The 14,628-nt window shown below is 40.6% G+C and overlaps 2 protein-coding genes across 3 annotated transcripts in view; one reads left to right on the top strand and one right to left on the bottom strand.

The window, feature by feature from the left end:
- The first annotated feature begins 30 nt into the window (after window positions 1-30).
- LOC137999718 (archaemetzincin-2-like) lies at window positions 31-12,902 on the top strand. Of its 2 annotated transcripts, none has more exons than XM_068845581.1 (7): window positions 31-523; window positions 1,608-1,712; window positions 2,745-2,902; window positions 3,292-3,405; window positions 5,040-5,148; window positions 9,690-9,772; window positions 10,358-12,902. In XM_068845581.1, the coding sequence occupies exons 1-7, from the start codon at window positions 31-33 to the stop codon at window positions 10,442-10,444; spliced, it is 1,149 nt and encodes a 382-aa protein (XP_068701682.1). In that variant the 3' UTR covers window positions 10,445-12,902. The 2 variants fall into 2 exon arrangements, with proteins under 2 accessions (XP_068701682.1, XP_068701681.1); XM_068845580.1 differs by having other exon boundaries at window positions 1,608-1,718.
- Window positions 12,903-13,023: 121 nt separating this feature from the next.
- Window positions 13,024-14,628, bottom strand: part of LOC137999717 (uncharacterized) — a 297,056-nt gene continuing 295,451 nt past the window's right edge. The window contains exon 21 of the transcript XR_011122991.1: window positions 13,024-13,068. The gene's annotated coding sequence lies outside the window, so the exon portion shown is untranslated. The remainder of the gene's footprint in view (window positions 13,069-14,628) is intronic.

Raw genomic sequence — 14,628 nt, 5'->3', positions numbered from 1 at the left:
TCTTTTGGCCTGGTTACTAAGTTCATAAAGATGGCGGCCCTGGCGCGCAAAACGTCTAGGAAAAGAAAACGTCAACGTACTGAAATTTCTTTTGCGCCAGGGTTTCACCTTCCAACGCCAAAACAAAGTCGGAACGCAGTAGGATTATCTCCCATACCTAAATTATTTGAGCCAGGTCCAGAAAACGTTTATTTTACAAAAGTTCCTCACCCGACTTGTCAAGATGACTGGCTGGCGCAATACGATGAAGAAGGACAATCATTCAAAAACTTTGTGAGAACTTGTCCGTGGATTTCAGGACGTAAAGTGAAATTCGTAAGACAGAATTTTATTCCCGAGGGACGAAATCTCAAAGAAAGATACCCAAATGGAAAAATTTACATTGAGCCACTTGGAGATTTTAACCAATCTAGTTCGGATTGCAGTCCTTGTATTGATGACTTAGCCGACTTCACACAACGTTTTTATGGCTTGCCTGTCGTCATTTTACCAGTAGTGAGTATTAAACTACCGGAAAGCAAAGGTAAACAAAGTATTGGTCACAATTGCATGGATTTGCCGACTGTTCAGCCAAGAGCTTTCAGGAGAATCCTCGTTCCTGTTACAAAGGTTGCAACCTTGCGCTAGTGTGGACTATTTGCGAGCCAGCGAGCCATTTTAAAAATCTACATTTAAATATCTTAACAAGGCAGGGGTGAAGGTACCCATCGAGAAGAAGGGGTGGCTCTCTTAGCTAATTTTGCAGTACCCTTATTTGTAGCCTAATTCTCAGATGGCCCACACACTCTCTTCCTGAAAGTGAGGTGGAGAGTGTGGTTTGCAAACAACCTGGACTACATGTACCTCAGAATCAGGCTAGTTGTGGCCATGTTTTTCTTTAGTAGAAAGTGGCACAATATCTAGGTGTAGAGATTTATCTTAATTAAATAACTTCTGAAGTTTGTTGTACTTTAGATTTATTTTTAGTACTTATCATAGAAATGAGTAATGATTTTTGTGCATCCCGAGGAGTCAACTCAGAGTTGACTGGCAAAGTACCATTTGCTCCTGAGCCAGGAGGGGGGGGGGGGGGAATTTACATATGAAGGGTGGGGATGCTTGTTGGAAATTTTGAATTAAACCCCTAAAGGAGACCAATCTGGGTGTGGCCCAGGCTTTTTTGACCCCTAAAAGAGACCATATTTAACATGTCTATTTTTCTTTTTTTTTGCTTGCAACCCTAATGGAGACCTTCACGGCTACAGATAGACCTCTTTCATAATGGCAACCAAATAATATATTCTTTTTAATGCTAATAAGCCTTTCTAGCCTTGCTACAATGAGCAAATTTCTAAAGAATATTTGTGTCAAAATGAGGGCAGTAGGTCTAATTAACATAAAGAATAAAGAATGTAAACATGGTTGCCATTTATGAAAGTGGTTTATGATGTCTCAGAACACCCTAAGTGAGACCAAAATCTGAAATTTACACCCCCTAAGTGTGTTGCATATACTGCGACAAAATCTCAGCTCAGTGTACAATCTACCTCCACTTTGGTGAATAATAAAGCATTTTAAAGTATATATTGTAATATTATCAATTACATTTTGCTTAACCTGCCATGTAGGTGGTGTAGTGATGTGTGAAAAAGACCTTTCTGTAAAAGCAGGAGCAAGGAAGAGTTCTCGCGTGCATTTAAAACAGCTGCAACTCAACTACCGTTGGTCTCAAGGTACATGTACGTATTAAAAAAGTTAACACATTTTGTCCCATTTTAAAAAAATGTCAGGAAAATTGGATTGTTTGAGGATAAGTCATGGCCTAATCAGCTATAGACCATGACAACTACAATAACATTTATTATTCATGTTTAAACTTAGACTAAAGGTGTAGCTGCTTCAGGAATACACTGTTCACATTCTCGATACTTAAGGATTCATTCATGGTCATATTCACAGCAGAACTTTGCATTCTCAGTTAGTACATTAAAAGCTGCTAAGAGGCCTTATAAATCAGTTAACAAAATTAATGCTCCAGCAGGCAGTTACATACATACATACGTACGTGCGAACGTACGTACGTACGTATGTACATACATACATACATACATACTTAATTGACCACTTCCCATAGGGGCTTTTCAGAACCAATGAAACGCAATACACAAAACCACAGAACACAATAACAAATGTTAAGAATCCCAACTGGCTGGCAAACCAGTTGGCTATTTACAAGTGCAGCCGAGAAGTTGAACTGCATGCTGGGATTTATTAGAACTAGGGGAGCACTAGGGCTGGCGCTGTGACCTCGCCGTCCACCAGTGTGGCCCAGGATCGATTCCCTGATTCGACACCATATGTGGGTTCAGTTCTTTGGTTCTCTACTCTGCTCCTCGAGGTTTTTCCTTGGGTACTCTGGTTTTCCCCTCTCCTCAAAAAACCAGCATTTGATTTGATTTGTTCTGATTTCAGTTGATTTGTTGCCTTCCACCAATGTGGCATGGGATCGATTCCTGGATTTGACGCCATATGTGGTTTGAGTTTGTTGGTTCTCTACTTTGCTCTGAGAGGTTTTCCCCCTGGATACTCTGGTTTTCCCTCTCTTTAATGATGATGATGATGATTATTATTATAACTAGAGTGGCCATAGTTACAAAAACAATATTGCCAAGGAATTACCTCAGGTATTTGCCATCAAATGTCAAGAAAGCTGTAATCACTTACGTAACCAACTAAATTCCTAGTATGGTGTTTTGTTCCTGTAGGCCACATACAGTTGAAGGTAGACAGCATCCATGCTCTTCTCCGTCAGCATATCCCTGAGGATGCTCTCTGCTTGATTGGTCTGACAATGATGGATCTCTTCGAAGATGAGACAGACTTGTTTGTGGCTGGTCTCGCAGCAGGAAACCAAAGAGTTGCCGTAGGTATAATTATGCTGCTAAGGCGGTGTGTATTATATATGGATTCCATTGTTTACCAAAATTCTCATTTGCATTCCGTAAACAAGAGCTTCATTGTAAGGCAGCCACTGTAATAATGATTTTTAATACAGCCAATTACCAATATTGATCCTTGAATAATCAAGAGAGACAGGTAGCCTACACTTTGTTCAAAGGATTTTTAGCCATGTCAACATGGCTACGAAACTTATGGCAACTAAATGTCAAAGCTACACAGTATCTGAAAAGTCGAGAATAATCCAATTTGCAAGCAAAAATGGAAATTGTGCTGCTGAACATGAATTTGGTGTTTCCAAGAGCAATGTCAGACTCTCTGTTGCTATTCATACAGTTTTTACTTTAAATATAGGTGTTTAGTTTTGCAAGGTACAATCCATGTTTATCCTTTTCAACTGAACACTGGTATCAGATATGGTGCTCTAAGGAACTTGATCGTCTTGAGAAGGAAAAGATACTTTTACAGGTAAAACAACACACTGGTATGTAACTGTACATGTTATGCACATGTGAGAATGAAAAATATAATTATCAAGAAATGGAGGTTAATACTGTAGATGCATGCCGTACCTTTCTCTTCAATTTCAACATTAAATGCCGAAGGAATAAGAAAAATAGTAGTTTATTGAACTCTCTTGCAGTAACTTACTGAATTAACAGGTTATATTATAAAATGGTACATAGATAAATTAAATAAATGTTTTCTCTACACATGAAATATGATCTCTACGCACTAAATTCAAAAAGGTTTAAATTGCGCCATGCACTTGCCTTACTTCTGTGGGTGGTAGTGTTTTAGTGTATAAAAGAAGACCTGGTCTGCCTTAAGGTGTAGTAACAGTTACTGAGAATGAAGAGGGTGTTTTAAAAGATTCCATTGTTTCGTGCATGTACTCCAGATATAATTTTACTCTCAGGGCTACATGCAAAGGTCTCTAACCATGTTAACTAATCTATCACTTCAAGTGAAGCTATGATCTTCGCAGTTATGAATGCAATTTTTACAATTGCGTAAAGAAGCCTGAAAAATTCAGGACTTCAACGGAATCGCGAGGTCACAGGTTCAACGGAATCGCAAGGTCACGGGTTCAAGCCCCGTTGAAGTCCTGAATTTTTCAGGCTTCTTTACGCAATTGTAAAAATTGCGTTCATAACTGCGAAGATCATAGCTTCACTTGATTTCATATCCACAGTTCATATATGATTCATTTCATATACCATTTCATCATTGATTCATTCCTCACGGGACCATTGGAACCCACAAATGACCAGCTCCCAACGTCAGTGGCCTCATAGCTCAGTTGGTTAGAGTGTCACACCGGAATCGCGAGGTCACGGGTTCAAACCCCGTTGAAGTCCTGAATTTTTCAGGCTTCTTTACGCAATTGTAAAAATTGCGTTCATAACTGCGAAGATCATAGCTTCACTTGATTTCATATCCGCAGTTCATATATGATTCATTTCATATACCGTTTCATCGTTAATCTATCACTTGCTATCAGATCTCTTGTGTCCAAAATTGCAGGCGATGAATGTAATTTGATAGCCTGCTTCTCTTTAGTAAACAAACAAACAGTGCATTATAGATATTTGGCATTTAACCCATTGACTCCTTGGAGTGAGACTTAATAGATTTTACTCTGTCTAACACCAGACAATTTTCACACGTCATTGGGGAACTGTTAAGGAGTCAATGGGTTAAAGTTGAACAAACCATTTGGGGTTTTAGCAAAATTCAGTGTGAGATTGTATTTTCCTGGAAAAAAGTGGCAACTCAGTTTATTAGCTATGAGTTGCAAAATTTCACCACAAATGGTAGCCGCAGTTTACGTCTCTCAATAGACCAATCTCGATATATTAAAATTCAGTCCTAAACAAAAGACGTCATCTCAAGGCTCTGGGGAATGAACTCATACAAATCCCTATATTTACTCCCCAAAGCCGCGAGATGATGCCTTTTGTTTAGGAATGAATTTTGTGATATCGAAATTGGTCTATGACGATTGTTTAATTTCATGCAATCACTGAAATAACAGCATTTGCATTTCCCTGTTTTTTTTTCTAATCGTGTATCTTTTCCCCATCTCCTTCCATCATCAGCGTAGTTGCAAGTTGCTGGTGCATGAAATTGCCCATCTGATGGGTCTGGAACACTGCATCTGGTTCTCTTGTTGCATGAATGGCTCTGGACATCTCAGCGAGGACTTTGGTAAGTTCCCTCAGTAAGTACTTTGGATCAAAACAGTGAGGGGAAAGGGGCTGGTGCACACACTTATGTCCAGAAGTGCAGATAATTACAATAGATGCAAGCCTGACTTTGATATTCAACACTAAAGCCATGTTCACATTACATGTAGGCCTCAATTATGATTGAATTATAATCCAATTAAGTTTGGAATGGGTTCACATCAACTAATTACAGTATGTTATTATAATATTGGATTATAATTATTTCAAACAAATCTCAAGGGGGCTGTTTGAATTAATTACAGTGCATAATTGAACAGAATGGCGAACACGTGATGGTGTGAGCGAACAAAATTTCTAATTGCTAGATTTGGATTTGTCTTTTGCTTTTCTTGGAAGCTATCCTTGGTTCTCTTCTCGCCTCAAGCATGGTGATGATAATCGTGGCAGCTGCATGATACGGTGTCCATTTTGACTCACTGCGAGGTTACCCTGTCTATTGTATTTGAGTTTTTGCAGATGTGAACAAAAACATAATTGAATAAAATTGAATGGAGTATGATAGCCATAATCAACGTTAAGTGTGAACACACAATTTAAGTCTCCCTTTAAGTTAAAGCATTTTCTACCTGTTTTTAGCAATGAGGTAAGTGTAATGCTTATTGTTATTTTCTACTGAGAGTCACTGCAGATGTTTATCATTACCATAGAACTGGAGTCAAGGGAAAAGGAAAGGAAAGGAACTTTATTTAAGTGTCTAATCATTCTAGCACTGCGGCACGAATTGGGGACACTGTAAACTGAAACTAACAAATTAATGCAAATCAAGTCAAACATAGGTTTTTGAAGAGAGGGGAAACTGGAGTACCTGAAGAAAGCCTCTCGGTGCAGAGTAGAGAACCAACAAACTCAACCCACATATGACGCCGAGTCAGGGAATCGAACCCAGGCCACATTGGTGGGAGGCGAGTGCTCTGACCACTGCGCTATCCCTGCACCCCTAGGGGACACTTTGTGATGTTAATTGTCTGTATTCCCAGATGTGAGTGATGTTCAACAAGGAGACAATTTGTGGTGCTCATCAAAATAGCCTTGCATCTAAATTAATGTCTCAGTGCACAGTTATTACTCTTCCTGTGTGTGGGTTGTGAAAGCTGGCCCAGATAGCTTAGATTATGATGTTCAAGATGGGAAGGCTCCAACTCATATACAAAGGAAATAGTCCAGGAGAATTTGTTCAAAAATTAGGTTTCGTGGGAAATTAGTTGAGAAAGCAAGCCAATAAGCTAGCCATGTTCTGGGGACCTTAGATATCAAGAAAAGTGTTGTTGCCAAGTTTGCGACCTGCTCGGATGTGTTTGAGGGGGTATTTTGTAAAATGATTTGCATCTAAACAGCTAAAATCTAACACAACACATTAGGCATGCCTCTTAGTACAAGTGAATGTATGGTTTGTTGGTCACGTGATCATTTCAACACCAAAGTGAGGCTCTATGTGGACGATTTTGATAATAGAATTTTCTCAAAGCACACCAGTCTCATAATTAAACTCTCTGTTCATTGAAAGCAATGTTAAAGCACAAATTTTATCATACTGTAAGATAATCTCAGAGTACTAGTGTCCACCATTTCGTCCATTTTTTGGATTTACTGCAAAAAGACACAGGCAACCCATCAAAAGAATTTAGATATTTGGATTCTTGCTGACGAGCACTTTACGTAATGGAATCCAGATAAAATGTAGAGAATTATAGCCTTGTTTCTTTTATATATGTTATCTTACTTTTAATTATGACATGTCGAGTTTTTGTGAAATTGTATTTGTTAAAAAAATACAAGTAAGAATAAATAAATAAGTTTAAATAGTCCAACAACAGTAAAGCAGATCCTTGAGGGAAAGCACGTGAACAGAGGAGCAGCAATTCAAGGGGTGACCCTGCGAGCTCTGTTCATTCTCTACCAGAGGGCATTTTTATCTCGGCAAGATCCACTGATCGTAAACCAAATCAAGGAATATGCTAAGCAGCTTGGAAATGCTTGTGAAACGGCACCAAGAAGGAAGTACAGGAAGCTAGTGCGAGATTGATGCAAGGCATGAAGACCCTGGATGTGATTGGGAGAATGATTATATATAGACCTTCCAGAGGGAATATAGCAAGAGTCCAGAATTCCAGGTGTTCCTAGGCTACGTGCCCATGATTACGGTCCGAGATGATGATGTTCATTAGAGCGGTGCGAACAGTGGATTGGCATCTGCATTTCACATCACTGCAGTTGTTCACAAAGCACTTCTTTGCATAAATTACGATCAACTAAATTATGCAAGAATGATACCTCTTTATGTGGCTAAAATGCAAAAGTCGCAGCAGTGTTTCTCAAAGGCAACTAGGTCTATAACAAGAACCCGTACATGCCATTTTGTGCGTTGGGTGCAGACAATGCCCTAGAGCACATTAATTGCTCAATGAGGGGAGAGAGAGAAGAACTTGGTGAGAACCTGGATTTAAAAATCCACGCGCCCGCACCAAGTTCTTCCTCATAGCCCCTGAACTGGCCCGTCTGGCAGAATAAGCAAAAGAAATGTCTGGCACAATCTTTTCAGTGAATGAAGAGAAAAACATAAGACCATTACTGAAAACTATTGAAAATTTTACTAATCCTTTCATTCAGGAGAATGACGAGTTGTACATCCTTGTTACAAAGGTTGTAGTACCAGCGAAGGTTAAGAATGGTCTTATGTGACAAAACGACATTGGCCACGAACCAACTCTTTGACAAATTTGTCAAAGATCGAATTCAGTCTGGGAAGATGGGTATTTGGTAGCGAATGAAGAAGAAGAGGAAGCTTCAGACATAAAAGACCTTAGGAAAGTAGATCAAGCTTTCTATCGACGGCCAGACAGTAGATTTACAAGAAGACCAAAACCTGTTTGCTTGAATGTTGGTGGTATGCTAGAGACGTCCTGAGATTGAAGTCAGAGAAGCTGTCGAAACATACGAGTCTACAGTGGTTCCAAGATCACTGTTTGCAGGGGACGGCGAAATGTTCCACTGCTCTGCGGAGAGTGCATTGATGCCTATCCTAGAGAAGTTACCGAACAGCTCGAACGAAAGAAACAACACCTTCCAAGATCCTGCCGGAGGATCAGGGCGAAAGAATGCGGGTTTCTGTCATCGATGCTGTGGCTGAAGTGCAATATCTGGACGAGCCGGAGTGGATAAAACCTGTTCGCATCTTGCAGATCAATTTAAATGTTGCATATGTGAAAAATGTTAATAGTGATAGTGATGAAATCCGCTTCATCTTTGATCGGAAGCAACACGTATGAAGAAGCAAGGGGAGCAGGTTCAAGTACATTACCGAATTACTTCTTCCATTCACATCGCCAAGGTCACTATGAAGATGCCGCTTTCTGATGTCAAAACAAAGAAAGACCTGCCGAGTATTTTGCTGAGAAAGCCATCGAGCATGCCCAGTGAAATGGAACAGATGTAGTGGTAGCATACGGCTGTGAGTGCAAAGGGTCAAGAAGAGTGACGAGGAAGAAGTAGACACAAAGATCCTCGTGCATGCCGTTGATGCCTCGGCAAATGAGGAGACTAAGATCTGTATGCACTCTCTGGACACACAGTCAAGGAGCTTTAAGATGGTGGCTGTTCCAGCTTCCGCCGAATCTGGCTGCTCTGCATCAGTCTTTTTTACAAACCCATTTTCATCTTCTAGCGTAAAGTAACGACAAAGTCGGCACCATGCAATCCAGTTCTACCATCCCCAAACGACTATGTGTGGAAATATAAAGAAGACGAGAAAATGTGGATTCCGGTGATGACTACACTGCCCCCCCCCCACCCCCCCCCCCCCAAACACTAAAGTTTCTGCAGTCTCTGTCTGACTTCTATGAATAAAGGGGTCAAAAGAAAGAAATTGATCACGTGCTAGGCAATCACAAAGGTGCATGTGATCACCTTGTGTCAAAGTTCTTGTTTACATTGAATAAACTACAACCAAGAATGTTTCAGAGTTAAACAACGTCCTTTTTAGCTAAGACTCTTTCGTCTTTCGTTTTTTTTTTTTTTTTTCGATTTTGTTGTAGTATTAAACTGAACATTTACATTTCATTTGTCGGGTCAGGAAGCCTTCTGATGCACTGATACGGTCCACTAAATTAGCCAATCATAGCATGACATACGTTTTATGTTGAGCCCGTAAGGGCGAAAGGAAAACTGCAAATCGAATCAAACTTAAACATAGGTTTTGGGGAAAGCAGAAAACTCTCTGAGCACAGAAGAGAACCAGCAAATTCACACCACATATAATGCTGAGACACTCTGTGGTGGGAACCTGCTAACATTTGAGCTGACACCCTTTGTATGATTGAAGTGTCTTACATCTTAGGTCATACGAACTCTCGTATGACCTAAGATATATTTCAGCACAGCCAATCTATCTTTGTAAAACTTCGCATGACTAGTATTGACACTGAAGCTGCCTTTTTGAGCCACTGAGTCACTTCGCTTTTTTTACATCTGAAATTTTGCGAATGTTCTGCTTTCTTTTTTCAGCACAGCCAATCTATCTTTGTCCTGTCGACTTACACAAGCTGCAACACCTATGTGGCTTTGATGTTGTTGATAGATACAGAAAGGTGAGCCCGATAACAAGAGGCTTCATGAAGCCTGTGCTAGGTAGATTTCCGGTTCAAAGATCTCTTTTGGATGCCCTTTCCATGTCCCTCACGATTGCTAGTTTACCTGGGGTGGATCCATACTAATAATCATACTAGTAAGACACAGTTTGTTTTTCTTGCATGCTAATGTTCTCCAGTTTCGTATTCTCACGGTTAGACTGGATCTAGCATGAAATGGAGGCTAATACGCAACTGGTCTATTTGAACCGCTGTCCGGATTCCAGAGAGAGACAGCTTTTTGTAGAATGTTTTTGAATCCGTTCAATGAACTTGCAGTTCGTGTCAAGTTTTATTGGGACTAAAACCACTCAGCTTCGTCTCCTGGTTTAAAACCCGATAAAACATTCCTGCTTGTTTACTAAACAGTACTTTTAAATGATTTTGAAAATCGATCTTTGCCAAAAAGTGAATTAAAGGTGAAATATTGCTCTTGCGCCAGAAAACCACGACTATTAAAATTAAAATTAAAAATTACAAAATAGGCTCAGAAAGAAACGCAATGTTCAGCGTTTAATTTTTTTCTTTTTCCCTCCCAATGCACAGCTGTTGGAGTTTTTTAAGAGACATAATTTGACAGAAGAAGCTCAGTGGTGTGAAGCCAGACTTTTGTTCGTCTTGGATGAAGTCTGATCCAGAGAGCAATTACATTGCTGGAACGAATGATATAATTTATCAGTTGGTTTATTTATCTCTTGATATGTGACTAAATTTAATTTCAGTAATAATAATTTTACTCTTCCACGACAATTAACTTACAATGTTTTTAGATAGAAATTCCACTGAAATATTCTTCAAGTTTGTTTGCGCGCTACTGAGTTAGATTGTCATATTTACCTCTGACAAAGGGAGCTGCGGTGGCCTCATGGTTAGATTGCTCGACTCCGGATTGAGTGGTCCAGGTTCGGGTCCTGGCCGAGGACATTGTGTTGTGTTCTTGGGCAAGACACTTTACTCTCACGATGCCTCTCTCCACCCAGGTGTATAAATGGGTACCGGCGAAAATGCTGGGGGTAACCCTGCGATGGACTAGCATCCCATCCAGAGGGGAGTAGAAATACTCCTAGTTGCTTCATGCTACGGAAACCGGAGATAAGTGCTGTGACAAAATCACCTCTTACATTCAAGATATGTGAAATTCAAGTCTTACCTAAGCGTTCAACAAGTTGTTAAGTTTAGGCGCATAGTGTATAGCGAGAAAGAACTATCGCTTGGTTGTTGCAATTAGACACATAGTCTGCCAGGACCTTAGAATAAAACGGTACCTGAGACAATCCAGTAAACCAATCAAAAATCGAAGTAATTACGTGTAGCCGACACAAAGCGCGGGAAAATGTGCACGCGCGCGCCACGATTGGTTTTGGTTTCACTTCTGATTGGTTGAAAAAGTGGCGCGAGAACGTTGAACCAATCACTGAGTGAAGTAATCATAAACCGAAGCAATTCGCTAATTGCTTTCAACAATCAATTGAAAACCGATCTATTGCCTCATTAGCATAAGGCTATCGTTTTCCTGTCAGTCAGCCGAGAATAGCGCACTGCCGTGCATACGGTGAGAGCTACTGAAATTTAAATTGACCAATCAGAATTCAGCGAGGGGGAAAAACTGTGCTATCCGACGTCGAGTCAAAAGGTTCGCAGTTAAAGGACCAGAAAACCATTTGAAAGATTTTGCGACAACTTTTTTGTCAACAAACTTTGGCGCGAAAACTGGGTTGCCGGAGCTGTTGAGCTTTGGCTGTTATTTGTGCTTTTTCTAACTATTTGTAGACGAAGTCAATCTAGTATTTTCGAATTAAGCGTAAGAAGACGTCAAAATTGTACTGATAATGTATTTATTTTTATTATATAAACACCAATGAAATACCAAGTGAGCTTTCGCGCGAAAACGTGATTTATCATATGGCCCGTACGGCGCCGCGCGCGCTTTCGTTGTAAAACTATTGGGAAAATCCCCGTATGAGGGCCGTACGCATTAGCACGAGCAGGGCCAGAAAAAGCCGTACGGCCCTGCTAGGAACACGTACTGCTCCGTGCGATGCAATTTTTGGGGATTTCGTCGCTTTTAAACATCCAAGATATTTACAGCCAGAAAAGCAAATGCGAACAACAACATATTAGATAAATTGTCTGTGTAAATTTTTTTTACTTATTTTGTCCGAACTCATGAATTATAGTGTAAAGAGCCCATATGACAAAATGCTTATCGACTGAGTTTAGGTCGGGCCGGACAGGAAAATATTTGGCCCTCGGTCTTGGCGCACGGATACGCCGTGACCTCCGTCCGGCCCTCCCACTCAGTCAATAAGCACATAATCTGCACACGTGATAAGATCACTGTTGCTATGGTTACATATGAAAATCGCGCCTTTCGTAAAATGATTACGTATTTCATTGGTGTTTATATAATAAATAGGGTATTACATGGCAGCTTGGAGATACTAAGTTTCTCTTCTCGTGTCGAGTGAGCGCAGCGAACGAGTGAATTATTTTTCAACACTCGAAGAGAAATTTCGTATCTCCGCGCGGCCATGCAATATCCTCTTTGTGTTAACTTTGCGAAAAAAGACTTTGGTGGCGTCCTTTCGATAGTGTAGATCGACAACAACGTCATTTACGCGCAGAAATGCACCGTTTCCAGTGAAAGGGCAAATGATTGACAGGATAGCACAGTTCTGACTGCCGCGCGCACTGCGGGCGCGGGTTCCGTTTGCAAGGTGAATATTGACAGTGCATTGCACACTGAGCTATCTTTGAAAATTTGAACCCGATATACCAGATAATCTCTGAGCAATGATGCTTTGGAAATTCGAGATTTTACGTAGAATGTATTGGACCATTAGCACCTTCGACACCCAAGAACTTATCTGTTTTTGATGGCTTATAAAAGGCTTTTTATCAAAGCTAAAAGGCTTGGAATTAGTGATTACGCGGGATGCCTGTAAGGCGGACCGCGTAGAAATTCTAGTCTGGTATCTTTTTCTTATTTGTAGTCGTAAATCGACACGTTTTTGTAAGGTTCCCGTATCCTGCGGGACCACGTGGTCTGTGTTTGTTTCGCGTGGAATCGGGCCGAAGCACAACCATAAATTCGCTTCAAAAGCTCCCATCGCCTCGAGATTTCACCTTGATTATTCTCTAGTTGCGCTAACCATTGCTCTCCTTCATCGCCGGCTGAGTAGGAATTTAAGCTCGGAAATCTCACAGCTATTTTTTTTAGTAAAGCGTCCACTGAGTGGGATTAATGTATGTCGTATCTCACAGATATTTTTCATCGGGACCCGTAGGAAGAAAAAAGCCATAAATCAAACGAAGAGTTCAACCGGTCAGCAAACACTTCGTCTAAACACCAAATTTGAAGCAACTTTCATAAGTACAATGCACATTTGTACCTGGAATCCATCGAATCCGTGAATCTTTCTAAAGGTGAAATGTGAAGTTCGCGCCCTCCAACTTCCATTTACATCTGTTCCATCAAATTAATGCCTCATGCGCTCCGTGAATGAGCCGAAAGAAAGCAGAGTTTAGTTTCTTTGCGTCAAGTCTGCACTCCAAAAAGGTGGGTACCATCTTGGAAATCGCGAAAATGGTTATAATTGTGATGCAAAAACCAGTTTCGTAACAAAACCGCCGTGATGGCGCAACAACATCTTTGCGAGGAGGCTTGAGTTCACAACAGCGGGTCTGGTCTGGTAAACGTCTTTTCATGTCGCTTTCCAAGGGATATGGAATTTTAAAAAAAAAAGTAATTTGTTACTACGAAAAAATGAAATCAAATTGAAAAAACAAGGAAAAAAGTCAACAACACGGGATCTCATGTACCCATTCAAGTATCAACCCTAGCCAACAGGGCTTAACTTTAGTGAGAAGCAGTTGCCATATCTGACTATGAAGAAAAAGATACGCGACCAGTTTTTAACCGTGGGGGTGCTTGCGTTCCACAAGCATCCCACGGAATAAAGCAAGACCTTGCATCAGTAATATCACGACCTCCACAAAACAAATATCTTTGGTAAGCGCTGTCCCACGGAAACGAACACGGAGACCGTCTTTATCATCTGAAATGAAACTTTTGGAAGGTCATTATCAACAATATCATTTTACTGTCTCCTCGAATTCTTATCATACTTACACAGACTCTTGCACTGTTTAGTCGGAAATCATCTTAAGTGTGACCCACACTTCTGGTATGCACTTCTTCGTGGGACATCAATGGTACAAAGATATAAAAGAAAGAAAGATGGGCGTGAGAAGTTTGGAGTTCCGGCATGGGGGGCCCACATGCCAGAAAAATTACTGTTGCAGACAGTTACGTTATCATTTTTCCGTGTTTCTTTTTCTTTTCGTATAGTGTCTGTGTTGATCGTTTTAATTTTATTTTTTGCCGTATTTGTTTTATTCGCGCTCTTAGTTAAAGCGCTTCATCGCTTCATTAATCTGTACAATCAAGAGTGAATTAGATAAGAGTGTTGATCTATCACTTTGTGCCCGTGCCCCAGCACAGTCACAAGTGCATTTATTTTTAGATACACTTTGCGCGCGAAACAAACAAAGGGCCGCCAATGTTAACCAACCAGAAGAAACCATATCACGCGTGACTGCCTATGCCGTGTTTTTTTCCGGGACATGACAACTGATTTTCGCGGGAAAGGGTATTCTAAAAATAGCCTCATTTGTGACTGCGCTGGGGAGCCCACCCATGCCATAACAACACTCTTATCTAATTCACTCTTGGTACAATTGGTGTTCTTGTTATGCCTTTGGTGGGGCAGGGGAGGGCCAATTAGCAGTTGCATTAAAGTGCCTTGCTTTCTTCG

Source organism: Montipora foliosa, chromosome 4, assembly GCF_036669935.1.
Source record: "Montipora foliosa isolate CH-2021 chromosome 4, ASM3666993v2, whole genome shotgun sequence".
Classification (NCBI taxonomy): domain Eukaryota; kingdom Metazoa; phylum Cnidaria; class Anthozoa; order Scleractinia; family Acroporidae; genus Montipora; species Montipora foliosa.
This window is presented reverse-complemented; position numbering and strand designations above follow the sequence as displayed.